This window comes from Prionailurus bengalensis, chromosome D3 (assembly GCF_016509475.1).
Source record: "Prionailurus bengalensis isolate Pbe53 chromosome D3, Fcat_Pben_1.1_paternal_pri, whole genome shotgun sequence".
NCBI lineage: Eukaryota > Metazoa > Chordata > Mammalia > Carnivora > Felidae > Prionailurus > Prionailurus bengalensis.
Genome location: NC_057356.1, coordinates 24,583,030 through 24,600,852, shown reverse-complemented (window position 1 = coordinate 24,600,852; position 17,823 = coordinate 24,583,030). Strand labels below are relative to the sequence as shown.

General features: G+C 44.1%; 1 protein-coding gene across 2 annotated transcripts in view; it reads right to left on the bottom strand.

Annotated features, from left to right (window-relative positions):
- Positions 1-17,823, bottom strand: part of PITPNB (phosphatidylinositol transfer protein beta) — a 64,079-nt gene that overhangs the window by 21,773 nt on the left and 24,483 nt on the right. For both annotated transcript variants that reach the window (XM_043558046.1, XM_043558045.1), the window contains exon 8: positions 361-438. In XM_043558046.1, the coding sequence (XP_043413981.1) occupies positions 361-438 (78 nt within the window). The remainder of the gene's footprint in view (positions 1-360; positions 439-17,823) is intronic.

The window sequence follows — 17,823 nt, the reverse complement described above, 5'->3', positions numbered from 1 at the left end:
GAGCTCAGGTGAAGGGAACTTGTTCGGTTTCCACTAAGACTAAATTTAAACTATAAACCTTCATTTAACATGGATTTTTGTACTGCTTCAAGTCTCAAAAGAGAACACTACAATCCCCAAAGACTAAATCACTTGTCTCTTTTTAAGAGTTATCAGAATAGCATGATGCTGAAAGTGACAGTCTGGCTATGTTCTGTTTGTTAATGCAGCACAGACGTGCTGGCCAACTGCATCACAAATACAACTATTTCTGTGCCATTTCTATTTTTCACTTAAACGTCACCAGCTCTCCCAGACCCGGGACCTGTCAAGTGGTCTGTTGCCAAGACTCTGCCTGTCAGAAAGGTCAGCATCCAGTACCTTCCAGTTGGGTCCCAAAGGGCCTCTCTTGGTCTTGACTGACTGGAATAACGCTGGGTCTTCATCAGCTTTGTAGTCCTGCAAAGCAAAACAAAGTCAGAGGCAGAGAAGGAACCCAGAGAAATTTCTTTAACCTTGCCAGAACAGCTCTTTGCAGCTACTAAAACACAGGACAGAAACTGATTAGGCTTATTACTATGCCTTTGCGGAAAAGTAGGAAAACGCTTCGTTATGATAGTAAGTTTTGGGTTTGGTTCTGTTTTACACTTTAAGGCAAGATGACTACACAATATTTAGTAACAGAAGTCTTGACGAGCAAGCCACTGGTTACTGAAGAGCTCCACAAACCTTCCCACGTCTTTTAACAGTTTCAACATGTCGATACACATACAGGCACATTCAAGAAATAAAACCATCCCGGTCTTGACAACATCCATCGGTGATGACTGAGAGCTACCACTGTGGCCGGGAACGCAGATCAGAACTATCAATCCTGCGGCAGCAACCCCCCAGCCCGGCCCTGATCTCTTCCATGGCTGGGTCTGTGCTGGGTGCCTCAATGACAAGGCCAGCCTGTCCACACCCTTGTTCAGAGACCCGTAGGGTGCAAATCCCTCGGCTTGCTAATGGAAGCCCCTCGTCACAGGAGGTGAGTGAGGGGTTTATGCCTCCATCATAGAACTACCTCAGTTGTATCACGTCACAGCGGAACGACCTTAAGACTGGTTTTATGCAAAGTTCTAGCGTGTGTCAATTCTATTTCCCTAACATCCTCTTCCTTATAGAATGGAGGAAATGAAAGAAGTAATCTTTTTCAACCTGCCTGCTCTACACATACACACATATACACACAACCTACAGATAGGAAAAAAACTACCCTAAAGAGTAAAGTTCAGATTTAAAAAAAGAAATGAGTTTCAATGGCCACAGTGAGCAGAGGTCAGCTGGTGAGCTGAAAATACTACAAAGGGAGAGCCTTTGCCTTGTCACGCAGAATTCCTGAGCCCCTGAGCCTGGGGTCCTTCCCAACATTCATGGAAAGACCATGTACTTTAAGGAAAACACCCAGACAAGTCGTATGTGAAACATCACTGTTCTAGAGATAAAGGCAAGCACTGAACATCTCTAAGTATAATACAAACTTTCACAAATCAAAGAAAACATGTTGAGAGGCAGCCGCTCTGAGAGTCAACATTTACTCAGTAGACGCACATGACGTGTCAGTAATTCCTAAAGAGAAAGTTAGACGTAAATTGTGTGAAGAAGGGAAAATGTGAGGTTCAAGTAGAAAACAACAATTCAAAAAGGGCCCAACAGTGTGCTAAAATTATTACACAAACATTTAGCTGGCTACACTGAGTCTTACTGCTTTAAGATCTGCAATGTGGTAGTAGGCATTAGGTCAGGCAGCACTATCCAGTTAAGACAGACCAGAACAAGCCGCCTGCAAGGGGCCGGAGGACTTCTGGAGTTACATGTGTCTGGGCACATCACAGAAAGTTCAATTTCTGTCAACTAACGCGAATTCTTAAATTCCAATTTAGAGCCGCACCCTCAAAATTAACAACTTCACTGCTGAGAAAAGAATCCATCGTACAGGCAGTCTCAACACCAAGGTGCGCAACCAGCCGATATAAACCATCATGTAACGCCATCAAATGTTTTCTCTAAGTCTGAGGCTTGGAATTAAAATCTAGAGACAAGCTTACTTTTCCCCCAAATTGAAAGTATTTAACATCCTATCAAATAATCACTTCTGACACCATGTCCCTCGATCGAATCTATTTATTCAGTAGCCACCACGTAGAAGGTAGCGTGCAGGATGCTAAGAGGGGAGCCCAAGGGGTCTGAGGACACAAGGAGAACCAGCACCTACCTGGTGCCAGCTCCTAGGAAGTCGCAGTGGAGCTGGGAGAAAGGAAGAGGCAAACAAAGAACCGAAACCCCAGAGAGTAGGAGTTAACCGCCAACAGAGAATGGAGAGAATGAGAGTTAGAACTGAAATCAACGGACACAAGCCAAGGAAAGGCATTTTTAAAATCAGTTTTAACATCGTGTTTAAAAGGTAGAAAAACCTTAACTGCAAAGGTAGATGTTAAAAATTCTTGTGATTCAATTTTTAACTACCTGTATAACGTCCAGAGGCCTGGCCAGTGTTTACCATTTCAACCCACTTAAGTGGGGGGTGGGGGGGGGTGGGGGGGGGGGAATACTTTTTTTTTTTTTTTAAATACCATCTCAGATGTGACCTCATTGTGGGCATGCTGTTCAAAATTTTTTCTTAATGCAAAATGTGAGATATGATGGAGCCTGGCATGGGCTGAATGGTAAATCGCACATTTCCTAAATCCGAGGGACTGTCAGAGCATGCTCCGCCATTTTATGTGACAAGAAGAAGGAACACACTCAGCCAATGAAACATGCCATACCTGGCAGACAAACCCTAATTCTCAGTGTATTAAAACGGGAGGGAAAGCGGGCAGGGGAACCTCTGAACTGATGAAATGGAGCCCACAGAACGAACTTCTGTACGATTATGGCACCGGTGGAGGTCAAAACGAACAGACGGATCGGGTGGGCTTTGCTGACGACACCGCTTCAGGTCCTTCCCGACCCCAGCTCCGTAGCAGGGTGCCCACCTCCGGGCCTTTCGATGCCTGTCTGACATACTAACTGAAGAGGGCAGAGTAACGCCTCAGAGCTTCTCCGCTCTGCACCTGTCACACTGTGGCAGAAAAAGCCTGTTTCCGAGCCTTTGTCGTTACTACCACGTACATACCCTGCGACACCTTTCGGAACTAAAGGATCCACAGAATTACGGAGGGAAACCCGCCCATGAAGACCATCCCAGCCGCCTCATTTGACAGATGAGGAAGCCACGGTCCCAACAACCAAGTGGTATGGCTCTCTTAGCCCAGGACTTAACTCCAGCCTTCCTGGCCTCTGTCCCCGGCTCATTGTAGTGGACCACACGGGAGGCAGCAGAAGGGTGTCCACAACTGCCAGATAAGCAAAACCCATTTCAAAAACACCAAGAAGCAGCAGCAGCAGAGGCATCAAAGTGGATTTGCCTGTAAGGCAGGAGTGTGTGCGTATAAAATATCACACACACACACACACACACACACACACACACACACACACACGCACTCATGTATCTCCCAAGGTAAGTCTTCCCAGCTGTTTTCTCCTGACAAAAAAGCAGCAAACATTAAAGGTGTAACACTGAAAGTGTCACAAGACCCAATTATTAACAATAGCACCTTAACCCTGACAGATGAGGATAATGCATCTTGTCAAAACCCAGGAATTTTTTGTGTTTTAATGTTAGTTTGCATACGTAAATGTTTAATCAGTTGAATTAAGTGCCAAGGTATGACAAAGCAGGAGGCAGGTGTGGTTTTAACAACGTCGGTTTTGTACCTTTATAACAAAACACTTAATTTTTCTGAACAGTTACCTTCTTCGCTACGATTTTATTGTTGGATTGCTGGTTTGGTCTTTCTGCATTTGAAAACTGGCCGATTCATATCCGTATCACAATGAACAAATATATTCCTTCATGTATGACAGTTTCGGCATACAGAATGCAACCTCAGCTACCAATTATAGCTGCAAATGAGCAATAGTGTGGAATGAGACAGCCTGCTGGCTTTGTTAGTATTCTGTCTCCTTCGGGATCCCATGGGGAAAGGGGAGGCTCTGATGAAGAGAAGCCCTTGGCTCATGGTTTATTGTGCTTGCCACCAGCTGCAGACTTCTCATCTCATTAGTTCTTTTAGAATACTGTGGGTGAAGACAGCTGTAGCCTACTTGAGTCTTCAGCTCCTGGGTATTCTGAAGGCTGAATTTGCTATGCACTTTCTGTAATCCTTGGGAAAAAAAAAGCAAGCAAATTCACCAGGCCAAGGAAGTGTATTTTTAAAACGAGGTTTAAAATCGCGTTTAAAAGTAGAAAAATCTTATCGCTAAGGTGCACTGTGTTTAAAAATTTTTACGATCAAATTTTAATTATCTGTATGATGCCCAGAGGCCTGGCCAGGATAAGGGCTCGGTAAAACCATCATTATCAAGTTAGGTGTAATGTCTCCGGACACCCGTTCGCTCCACCAATACCAGGGCCTCGACGACAGAAAAACACAATGGTATCAGCATAAGGTAGATTCAGATTAGTGGTAATACAACTCTATTTAATTGAAAACTCTCACTTAAGTAAAAAAGGAGGCAAGTGAAAGTCAAGACACCCTTTGGAGAACAAATAAAATATAATATGGGAAATAAATGGCTTACTGAGTCTCCATGCTGGAGCCACAGAGTACGTTCATTAAATTCTTATAAATAGCTGTTTTCTGTCACTGGAATACAAAAGTTGTGCTACCTCTTGGGTGTACATCTGTTAGTCTCTACAGCTCTCAACAGAAACTCTCAACAGAAACCAGATTCATTCTGAAGACAAAGAATATTAGTTTTATGAATCTCTTAGCAGAGTGGCTGTCCCCCCAAATGCAAGTACAAAATCTGTGCTGAGCCAACCTAAATGTCCTTGAGCCCAGATTTAACTCATGATTATGGATGGGAAGTGAGTAGGAGGGGGGGGGACCGGCAGGAGATTCCTGACAGCTTGTGGAAAAATCGAGATGAGCGCCACACGCCAGAAACTGCTCGGAGAACCAGGCATGGGTTGCCACAGGTGAGGCGAAATGGAGGCTAAGAAGAGGGCCTAAGCCACAGCATTAGCAGCCTCCGCACCTGCTCCTAAAAGGGCACCCTGCGCGAACCCCCGCTACCCCCCGCTCCCCCCGCCCCGCCCCCAGCACAAAGAAACCATTCTGCGGGGTAAAAAATAAAAACTTGAGAGAGATATTAGGATCCCGCAGCCTGCCGTAAAATGCTTTCCTTGAGCACAAGATGATTAATTAGGTGTCTATTCAAATAGCTCAAAGATAATCACGAAGTTGAGAATGCATGGGTATCGCCGCTCAACCTAGCAAAGCTTATTTCCTCTAATCACATCCTAAAAGTAAAGCCCAGGATGAGGGGGAGAAAACCAAATTAAATATGAAGATAAATAACAAACATCATCTATTAGCACTGCGCTTCATTTTTCAGTACGTATTGTGGCACTTGCAAAACAAGGCGTTCCTGGATCCTATCACCGCTGACCCCAGCGCATAACTAATTGGAGCTGACAAAATCCAAGCCAGACTCCAGAGGGGAAGCCCATGAAAAAAAAATGTTTGCATTAAATTTTGCAACAGCAAGTAACAGAGGTGTAAAGACAAATAACATTTACGAACTTGTTTAAGAAACTCATTTCAACAGTTATTTTCAAATAAGCAGCTTTCTTTCCTATTTTTAATTACAGCTCCCCAAGGACCCCTCACCCTTTCAGGTTCCCACAGAGCACCATTAATATAGTATAAGTAAATCTCATTAATTCAGGTCCTACCACCTTGGAATTTATAATAATTCGGACAGGGGCTGGACTGAAGTTTATCTTTGCGTGATCTATGAAAAAAAGATTTGCTACACAAATTAATAGAGTAACAAGATCTCAGGAGGGCTGTTTAAACAGTTCAGAAGTGTTTTAGAGCAATTCAGAAGCATTCATTTGCATATAATTATTATGCTAATTACAAATCATTCTTATCTATTCATTAAAGCAGATTCCCAAAGGACCACTAATTGTCAATAACTTGTTGGCCTAGTTTCTGTTACTGAATGTACCTCTGAGGAACAAAACTGCATTAAAAAATATTCTCTAATTCAGCCTTCTCATTAATCCTTACCGGCTTCCCACCAATGAATCCTAAAAGGCTAATTTTTAAACAACTGCACTCAGAACAGAGAAATGCAGTCAAACCTACAGGGCTGAAGAGAACACTTTTTTTGTGATCTTTTTAATCTCCTGGAGACCCTGCATAGAGATCTGGGGTGGGAGTAGCGGTGGGGCTGAGCATGGGAAGGGGGCAGAGGCTGTCAACAGAGCTCTATGCTAAAAGGTGGCCACAGCTTAGAATAGTCAGGCTAGGGCACAGCCAGGCTAGGGGCACAGTGGGCTGGGTGCCTCTTCCATTCTTTCAGAGACCGCCAACACTGTCACGCTTATGAAGGCAGACCCCGAAAGCCTTTGGAAGGCTACAAATTAATAGAGAAATAGAAAGAAATCAATTTCAGCCCTGAAAAGAAGTTGCAACCAAAAGCCTGATGTGACAGGGACACCTGGCTGGCTCAGTTGTTAGAGCAAGCGACTCTTGATCTAGCGGCCGTTAAATTTGAGCCCCATGCTACTTAAAAAAATAAATAAAAATAAAATGAAAGTAAAACAAACAAACAAACAAAAAACAACCCTGAAGTGACAGACTCCATCTCCTCCTGCACACCTGCAGGGGAACCAGATAGTTGTGTTCTAGATGAGACGCGGGAAGGTGAGGTGGGGGGGGGGGGGGGGGGGGGGAGTAAGCCCTTGGCGGGCGGGAAAAGGGATTCCTGAATAGCCCAGGGCTGGTGGGCTACTCCTGAGCCCTGCCCTCAGATAAGTGGGCTACTGGTTTGGGTAAGCCTATGTTTCATGCACAAATATACAATATATTTGTTACTACCACCTATTTACAGTTAAATACTGATTAGAGCATTTTAAAATGAATAACTCTTAATACTCTTGATACGAATGTTGAACATTACATTTTTAAAGATTAAGTTGCAAATGCCTGAAATGTACGTAATATGTTCAGGAAAAGTCTTACTTAACACAAAATGTATTTATTTCTTAAATGACAACAGATCATAAAACCTATCATATCAAATTCCTTAAACTAAAACCAGGGGAAAGCCCTAATGAATATTCAGGTGAGCCCTTTCCAGCAAAACGTCCATGTTGGTTTATGAGCTGACCTCAGACACAGCTGCTCCTAAGCCCCAGGACCCCAGTTAACCCATTAGCACTAATTTAACAAACATTAAGTAGGAAATAATTGCAGGGAAACAATTTTTTTTTTTTTTTTTACAGCAAGAGCAAAATCCAATAACCAGCACTATTCTTGCTACTATGTTTGGAGAACTTGTTATATGCCAGGCACATGCATTCTCCCAGCTAACCGTCACAATGCTGGAACACAGGTGATCCCACCATTTCTGGGGGTGGAGAAGTGAAATCCCTTGCCCTTGCAGAGCAGACGGGCCAAGACTCAAGGCAGCTCTGTCAACAACCTGGCCAACCACCACACTTTTGAATGCAAACGTGATGTGATTTACACTTTATCATCTGAGAGTACTCAAGTAATGAAGGGATCTTTGCTCCCCCTCTCCCTAAGAAAGAGTTACACTGCTGGGGTGCCTGGGTGCCTCAGTCGGTTGAGCGTCTGACTTTGGTTCAGGTCATGATCTCACGGCTCGTGAGTTTGAGCCCCAAGCCAGGCACAAGTCAGGCTCTGTGCTAACAGCCCAGAGTCTGGAGTCTGCTTCAGATTCTGTTTCCCTCGCTCTTTGCCCCTCCCCAGCTCATGTGTGCGTGTGCTCTCGCTCTCTCTCTCTCCCTCCCTCTCTCTCAAAAATAAACATAAAAAAAAAAAAAAGAGTTGCACTGCTTTTAATAAAAAAAGGGGGGGTGGGAGGCTTTTATAAGGAATACACTTAAAAAAAACTCGATTTGAAGCCATTTATGCGAATTTCTTTCAGCTGCTCAAAATGGCGTTTTCCCCCCAATCCCAGAAACTGGAGCAACTCGACCTCACACCTCACCACCTCCACCGCCCCCCTACTTTTTTATTTTTAAAATATGGAAGAGATCAGAAGTAAACATTAAGTTAACAGGTTTTAGTGAAAAAGCATTTTGTGCAAAATAGACTTGTACATGCAGATTTTTAAGGGAAATTTAAAAGTCCTTGCTAAGATTTAACCAAGCTATGAACGAAGCAATATGTTATTTTCCCACAAGGGGGCACTGCCATGCAACTATGCCTTCAAATACACTAGGACATTCTCCAAATCCCCGGCTGGATGTAAATCTTTTAAGAGTTCCAAAAGTTGACCATGTAAGGGAGCAGAATAAAGTGGGGAACGTTTTTACATTTCTTTTCAATAAAAACCATGCCTATGTTTATTTGTATCTCCTTTAAGGATGGGGGGTAAACCTCTATAACTTACTACAAAAAGGATTTCGACAGTGGCTTGCTTCCCAGCATAGAAAAGGTGGGACAAGACGAGCATTTATTTGACAAGGGGAAATTTCTTAAGCAAATGCAAAATCACTGCTACCTTAAAAGCTATACTTGAGTTGTTTTGGTTTTTTCTTTCCCCTGAGTTCAAGGGGGCTACGATTACAGTTAGGAGCTGGGTCACACGTCTCCCCTCCTTACTCTGCACACGCTTTAATAAGGAGCTCTTGGAGCTCTCGCAAATACACCAGAGAGAAGTTTCTAACGCTTAGTCTACGTTCATTTTAACAGCAAAAGGAAGAGGTACTCTACTAGATCGAGTGTCTGCTCACGCCAAAGAGAACTGAAGCCGCATTTGGCAACCACAGGCTCTCCTTGGACTCGCTGGCTCTCAGTCACAAACTTCTAATAAACAAAAGCTCTTTTCAGGACTAAAGAATTAGGTAGCCCCTGAACAGCTCCGACAAGCAGAAAGCCCTTCTTAGGAAGCAAGCAGCTACAGCTGGAACAAAAGCAACATCTAGAATGCAGACCTTTTTGAAAAGCCGGGAGAGACGATGAAGTGAAGTAATGGTCGGTGCTGACTGCTATGGGTTATTATCCATCAAAGATTAATTTGGAAGGTCTATTAGGTTGACCCCAAAAATGTCATTTGTGTGGCTCAAAGCTGACAAATATGAACAATTTCACAAAGTTGGAGCTAATATTTAACTTTTTCTAGCCAGATTTCCTGTTTTTAGAAAAAATTTAATCTTTTAAAGATTACATAGAAAGCATAATTTATGATTCTTGCATTTCCTTAAAATTAATGAAGTTTTTTTTTTTTTTAACGTTTATTTATTTTGAGACAGAGACAGAGCATGAACGGGGGAGGGGCAGAGAGAGAGGGAGACACAGAATTGGAAACAGGCTCCAGGCTCTGAGCCATCAGCCCAGAGCCTGACGCGGGGCTCGAACTCTCGGACCACGAGATCGTGACCTGGCTGAAGTCGGACGCTTAACCAACTGCGCCACCCAGGCGCCCCAATGAAGTTTTTTTCTAAAGGCAGTACAGTAAAGCATATGTTGCCAAGACTATGCACTCAAATGTGTAACATCTGGGCACTGTCCCACAGAATGCCTGATCAAAGAAAAAGGCCCAAATCTTTCCTAGAGCACGAGAAACAAGCACGGCTTAAGGTGTGACCAAAACTTACATGCCTAAATAAACAAACCAAGTTTCATCAGCTTTCCAAGGCTGACATTCGGGAAAAAGTATCTTTAAAAAACAAAAAAACCAAAAAAAAACGGCAGTAACTAAACACAATATACACTCGTGGTTTAAAACAATTAAAAAGGGTCATTGTTCAGGGTGCCTGGGTGGCTCAGTTGGTTAAGCATCTGACTCTTGATTTTGGCTCAGGTCATGGTCTCACGGTTTGTGGCACTGAGCCCCACACTGGGCTCTGCGCTGGCAGCATGGAGACTGCTCGGGATTCTATCTGTCCTGCTCTCCCCTCCACGCTCCGCTCTCTAAAAAAATAAACTTAGAAGTGTCCGAATGTTACACACTCAAGGGAACGGTGCATTCAAAGTAAAAAGAGCTAAATGCATGGAAAAGCAAGTCTTAGATACTCATTTTTCAAAGGCAAATGGGATTCAGAAAATCAGGTACTGCTTAGCACATTTCTACTCTCAACTAAAACTGCCTACCAAAACATACCAAATAAATGCATCATAAACAAAGAACAAATGGCCAAGGCCAGAAAGAACAAGCAAAAAGCCCAAACTTGTTTCTTTGAACATCACAATCCTTAAAGGGATTACCATGGAATTTCCACAAACGGCTTAAGGGAGCAGTTTAGAAGAGCCCAACAATTCCATTATCATCTTTTGGTGTACAACTAAAACGGGCCAGAACTCTTCTTTTAGTAAAGTACAAAACTCCAAACCTCTAGGCTCTAGTCAGCCTTCGAACTCGGACTTTGGCTACAGCCTGGAGCCCAGCACTGGTCTGTATCAGTTGTGTGGGTGGGGGTGGGGTGGGGGGAGGGGGGCGTCCTTTGGCACAGGGGCACTTAGCACCACCACACTCACTACACAAGCAACCAACTCCAAGTCACTTAGAACACTTTAATGTGTTTGCTGATTAAGAATCTTGCACTCCCTTCAGACAGATACAATTTCTCTTTATCTGGAAAAATATTTACCATACCAACACAGAGCAAACAGTGAGTTCCAAAAGATGTTAGCTAAGTGCACATAAGAGAAAAACGTATGGTGCTCTCTGTAAGCGCCCACACCAAAAGACATCTTAGGGGCTCCAATCCTTTTTTGTTCTCTTGCACAGATGCAAATTTCCAAATATCCCAGCATCTAGCAGTTGCGGGAGGAGGTGACCAAGGCCACTAATGAAACTGCTGTTTTGGGGAACCAGGGGAGATGGAAAGAACAGGTGGTTGATTGTTTGTTTTAAACAAATTAAGCAAGCTCTTAACATATTGCAAAGGAAGGAACATCATATGGTGAGAAGATGCTCTAGAAAGACAAAAATAAGTCAGCAGCCCCACTTTTAAGTCCTGATTCCTCTTTCCAGTGCTTATGTGGCTCAGGGAAGTTACAGCACGTCCTCCTGGGCTCAAACTCCTTAACAGTGAAAATAAAGGCTGGGGTGAATGTTTTCGACCATGACCCTCAAAGAGTGCCCACTGTGCAATCTTCACTCTGTATCGTGTATACTTGAGCATGTCCCAAGTGTGAGCATGTACAGAAATCTCCTGGAGAGCTACGTGGAGCCCAGAGTGCTACCTGGACACTGACTGGGGAGGAAGCTAAAAATCTGCATTTCTAACAAGCTGTCCCTGGACAGACCAAGCTTGAAAGGAAAGGGACTTAAGCGTTTTGGCTGGAGTCCTAGCTAAGGCACTGAGAGGCAGGCTTGGGAGTTAGTTACAAGGCTCCCCAGAAGGCCTCAGAAGCCCTGAAAAGAACCTCTTTGCTTCCAATGGTCAGAGAACTGGACCTGTGAGCAGATCCAGCCCACAACTGGGACTCCCACAAGTACAGACCTGCCCCCCTAGCCACGGTGGGGGGGGGGGGGTCTTCTCCAAAGGAAAACAAACAAGGGGGGTGAGGCCGAATGGGCTGGATTCCAGGAACTTCCAGGAAGGGTGAGCTGGACTGGCAGCCCACGCCCTCACCTGGGAGTGTCAGGGTCCCCTGGAGTGTGGAGGACCCCACTGTGACAAGGGAGTGGAGCCACGTGTTACTCCAGGCGCTAGGCTGGAAAAGCTGCTGGGGAGAATGGTTCTACTGCCAAGAGGTGGCCCAGAGGGCAGTCCAGACTTGAGCAGTGTGTGGGGACCCAAGGCCCAGAGCTCAGGATGTCCAGCTCTGTCGGGCAGGCATCAGGGCTGCAGAGCAGCTTCAAGTCACGCCCTCCCCACCGCCCCCCAGGGGGACATCTGCAAATGACAGGGACTGGGAGAAAAGGCGGAGAGTTGGGGTAAATCCGACGGGGCAATTACACTCACAGGCAGGTCGGGATGAAGGGACTGAGGGTAATGAGTAACAAGAGGTTAAAAGGAAGGTCAGAAAGAACAAAACAAAGAAGAGGCATGAAATCTGAGCTTTAGTTTAGGAGCACAAGCCTACTGGGTCACTCACATTCAAAGGGGCTCCTTCAAGCTCTCTAGGGAAGTCCCCGAGAAGAACCCCAAACCCCATCAGTCGGAGCACACCCTCCATATCCTTTCTGTGACCCAGACAGAACCTGGTGTGGTGAAACACCACTACAGTCACAAAACTGGGCACGTCTTGGTTTTGAAATGCCTCATCTGGGAAAAATCTTTCACCACAAGTGGATACACTCCAACATGCTGAAATAGGAGGGAAAAAAAACTCATTCCCTCTTTATATGAGCTGCATTTTAACAGGGAATAGATCTGTACTTTTATACTACGTCTTCCAAACAATGCTTTCCTACAAGTATTCGCTTATTACTGACACTTAAAAAAACAGATGTTCAACTAAGTCATTTTGAGACCTGTGAGCCTTAAAATCCTGATTTAAACACTACTTCTACTTAAATCAATTCTTGGAAATAACAATAAAGTCACAGCATATACTACAGAGGAAGCAGATACTACAGAGGAAGGCTGATACAGTCCTTTCTGGTTACACATAAATACCTAAAAATGTGGTTCCAATTTCTTTCTGTTTTTTAAACCGTGCTCATTTTCTTTCAAATTACTTCCAAAAACGAAGGTCTCTCTGATGTTAATCGTGTGTACACTTCGGCTTACACTTTAAAGGGTCTTCCTCTCCTGGGAAGTGACTTTTGTATACAAATCATGAAAAGCTACTTAGACAAAGTGCTGGAGATGATTAAAAGGGGCCAGATTCACATTTATACCTTAAAAAAAAAAAAAAAAGCAGAAGCAGATGTCAACTGACTCATTTGTATATATTTTGGAAATGAGTTGAAGATATGCATGTGCATTTCATCAGGTCGTTTAAAGAAATCTCAACTTTTTTTTATTGTGGTTCTGTATCAACAACAACTGTAAAAATTTAAAAAAACATATATATATTCTGGTATCTTCCGTATGATAGAGAAAACCTTGATTCATTACAATGTGATCTAATTAAAACATTTTTCAATCTGACAGAAAGGTATTTGCTCATTCAGAAATGAATTTTTAGAACCGAGAGCATATCACCTACTTCATCACCTAAGATTAGTAAAGAAGGAACTAAAGCAGCATTTTGTTCCTTCAATATTTGAATGATAAAAACATCAATTCCTCCAAACTGTCTTCTCCCCCTTCTTTTTTTTAGACAACACAAAGGAAAAAAATCTGCAAATTCTTTTTGATTCACCAAGCCTTTATTAAAAGTTCACTCGGTATCATACACTGAGCATCTTGCTGGAAAGAAAGAGATGATGTCGTACCTCATCATCTCCTGGAAACACAGAGACGATGAGGTACAACAGAGTCTGGGCCCCAAAGGGTACCCAATTTACTGTGGAAAAGAGGAAGGCTTTTCAGGAGCCATACCAAGGTTAGATCTGAAATGGAAGAGGGGCTGGGACGGTGTGGGGATGGAAAAGGGGAGGGGGCTCAGGGATGTGTTCTCCTGGAATGGCTTGCCAAGCAGAAGGTAGCTTCGTTCTTAAGGGATGGAACTCCTTAATACTTCACTACAATGCCTCTTTCCCCCAAAACAGGAAACCAGTTTTGAATAGTGGCCAAAGGAAACGGGGAGGGCGGAGAGGAGACGTTTATGCAGACATCCCAGAATCCTAAGCTTGTTTCATTAGGCAATCATGTATCTTCTAGGAAGCTACAGAGAATGGTGACTATAGTAACAGTCCTATACAGACTTTCCATAAGTAATCAACAAAAAAAAGTGGATAAACCATATATTTATATATATGTATGTGTGTGTGTCTGTGTGTGTGTGTGTGTATATATATATATATATATGCAAATTACTGTGACCTTGGGTCAAATTCTTGTTCCTAGAGTTATTGTGACAATGTCACTCTTCAAATATGTAAATTATGTCAAAGGAGCCACTCAAATATTTAGTTACTCTGTGGGTCTTATCACATCCTTTCTGTGTACAGTGAAATACAGTTCATAAGCACAAGCAAAAAACAGCAAAGTCTACAACAAGAGTGATATATGAGCTGTCTGACACCAGCAACCCAGCAGAGTTGATCCTTAAAGTAATCAACAGTCACTCTGAATTAAACTGTCCAGGGCTGTATTGTGTTAAATCCCCCTGCAGTGACAGAAACCCCCCACCAGGTGGAGTTAACAGTCAAGATTCACTTGCAAATTCTTGGGTTGGGTTTTTTTTTTTTGTTTTTTTTTAAATAAAGCTGATTTTATTTACTTTTGAGAGAGCCTGCAGAAGCATGCATGCGTGAGTGAGGAGGGGCAGAGAGAAGAGAGAGAATCCTAAGCAGGCTCCACACCAGCAGCACAGAGCCTAACATGGAGCTCAATCCCACAAGCTGAGATCATGACCTGAGCAGAAATCCAGTCAAACGCTTAACCGACTGAGCCACCCAGGCACCCCCCAAATTCTTGGGTTTCCTGAACTCCCAACTATTTCACATTACTCCTGATTGGAGAGGAGACCTGGCTATTAATCCTCTCAAAATTACTAATTAACTGCTTTTATTTCTTTTAAAGCATGTTAATAGGCAGGAAAGAAATTCAGTCATTCAAGTTTTTAGAAAAACTAGCTCATTCAAGAAAAACCAGAGTTCATTACCAACCAGATGAAAATCATGGATTCAGTCAGACTGAGACCAAAACCTCCAGGGGTTAAGGTGCCACAGCCTGAACTCTTGAGAGATCACCACACCCTCACAAGGTCTCCCTACTAAAAATCCACATTGTTGGTCCATAGTTACTAAACTCTCGATTCTAGTGTTCACTTTAATCCTTGAAGAGCGAGGTTTAGGTACTAAAAATTGACCGATGGCATGGCAGCCGTGTCCCAAGGGGACTCCCACAACGAGTCACACTCCTGTACAAGCTCCTCCCCCGAGCACTGGTGGAACCCACGACATGCTTCTCACCAGCAGACTACATATGTGCGGCACAGGGCTGGCACTCCTTCGATGAGGTTGCCTTCCCTGGCCACCAAATTTGTGAGGCGTCGTGCAGCAACAGAAAACCGATACACTAAGCAAGAAGACGTCCCCCAACAGTTCGCTGCACACACGTCCGACAGACCTCGACTCTTCCACCCCGTTCCCCAGCCATCTGGCTCCCTCACCACCGTTCATTAAGGAATCACTACCGCCTTTCACTTTCTTCCCGACTGTCTCATACATGAGCAAGTACATGCATACAGATCTATTTTTCTCCCTTTTACGCTCTTACAAATGGAAGCATCCTATACGTACTCTTTTTTATCTTTCTCCCACATTACCTTGTGAAGGATTCCTGATCAGTACAAATAGAGCTCACTCCCTCTTAATGATCAAACTGAACTCCACTATACAGGTGACCCATAAGGTTCTTAGTCCCTGTTGATGGGAGAAACATTTAGACGTCAGACTGTTTCCAGTCATACGTTTATACCTTTGTCACTTCATACTGAGTAGGATCAATTCCTAGAAATGGAATTCTGCTGGGTCAAGGGGCGTGCACATTTGTAATTCCGCAAAACAGGTTGTGCCGATTTACACACCCAGGGGCAATGTAAGTGGGTGCCTGTTTCTTCTTCCTCCCTGCCAACCCAGGTGTCAAGTTAACATCAAACTGATTTTATAAAATGTCTTGACTCACAAAGATTAGTTTCATCATCATTCTCAAGCTCATCGGGTTCACTCAACAAATGCTGATGAAGTCCTCATTCTGAAAAGGGGATGAGTTTGAGAACATGGAGACCAAGATACATCAATGAAACAAGTAAGAGCAGAAGGGTAGAGGATTCCAACGTGAATGAAATCTCCCTGGAAGAAATGCTGTCTGGCCCTCAGGACACACAGGCCTCAGACAGAGAGGAAGGAGTACCGGAAGGCAGAACAGAACAAACAGTGGGGAAACGAAGCCAGCAGCTTGACGAGTGACGAAGCAGGGCCTTAGCTCTGAAACGGAAGACTGGAAAATCGGTGGAAAGAACTCTGGATTGAGAGTCAGAATTTCCACTGCTGACAATGGCTAAACGATCTTGGGAAAAGACTCGTTTACCTGGGCTTCAGTTTCCTGACTTGTAAAACAGGGTGGTTAGCCCTGAAATCAAACTTTCTGTGGCTGCAGAACTGTGTGTTCAAAGTCCATTTTATGGTGAAGACTAATGTCAGACAGGCAGGACTATGCTGGGAGAGGGGGACAGAGGGAACTCCTCAGCCCCATGTTCTAGTCACTCCATCCTGACAGCCAGAGAAACTGGTGAGCTCCAAGAAATTCTTAGGATTACACAAAACACGGTCTGAAAGCAATGAGGCTGAGGTAGCTCAGGTCCCCTTCGACTCTAAAAACTATTCCAACTTTCCCCTCAGTGTCGGATAACGCACCTGCACCTCCACTTGCCTACAATGCCTTCATTCACTGACTACCTAACATAGCTCAGGCACTGTTCAAGGAGCTGGGAAGACGACAGTTAAGAGTAAAAAAGACGCTTCCCTCCATGGTGCAATCTCTACTTAGGGAAAAGAGAAAAACAAACAAACTTACAATGTCAGAGTAATGAGGGTAAGAGAGAAAAATGTAACGAGGGTGGGAGTAGACTACTCCACCCATCAAATCGTACTTTTCCTCATGTTACGCCTCCTCCATTCGGTCTTCCCAGATTTTCGTCCTCACACACTGTTCTTCTCTCTGAAATCCTGCAGCACTTTGGACCATGCATAAGGCTCTGCCGTTTGTTCACCGTTTCACTGCACTGGGCTGGTCTCAGTCAGATTGCAAGCCTCTGGGAGGTTCTGTGCCACCCTGGACAGCTACTGCAGGGCTAGTCCAGCAGCACAGAGCAGGCACTCAGTACCTGTGGACTGCTAAGACAACGCTGTCATTTGAGAACTGCAAATGTGTACTTTTCCCAACACCATGGACCAGAATTTTTAAGGAACATGAAAGAGCAGAATCAAATGAACCAATCAAAACAGAAAACCAAAGTGGATCTGGTTAAGAAGTAAAGATGGCCAGGTGGTCCAGATGTTTGCATTAGACGCTAATCCTAGGACAAACATTAACTATTCATGGCCAAATAGATGAGGTGGAAGCTGAAGGGAGGGTGTCAGGGTGAATGTCTGTGCCTGAAGTGTGGAAAGATGATGATGAGTGGAAGAAAAGGGCAGACCCAGAGCCCCTGCCCCACTACGTCTCTTCCCTACCTCCTTGCTGGGATGGGCACCAGCCCCACAATTCACCCCCCGCCCACCAGGGCTTCACACACCCCTGGGTTTACAACTGCTCAGAGTATCCTCACCTCCCAGCACAGACTTCCGTTCTCCCCTTTCACAGTGGTAAACGTGTATGTCAGGGTTCCTTTTGTGATGTCAAAAGGTCTGAGCATCCCTACATGGTATCAGCTGTATTTTTAGTATTCACAACTGACAAAACACATAAATAACTACTGTGACACAATGTCCACAGCAGCACCAGTTACAAGAGCCACAAGGTGGAAACAACCCAATGTCCATGCACAGATGAGCACATAAACAGACTGGATTGTTATCAGCCATAAAAAGAAATGAAGTGATGGCACACCCTACAACGAGGATGAAAACACGCCGAAGTAACAGAAGCCAGACACAGAAGGTCATGTACTGTTATGAAATCCACTTCTATGAATTACC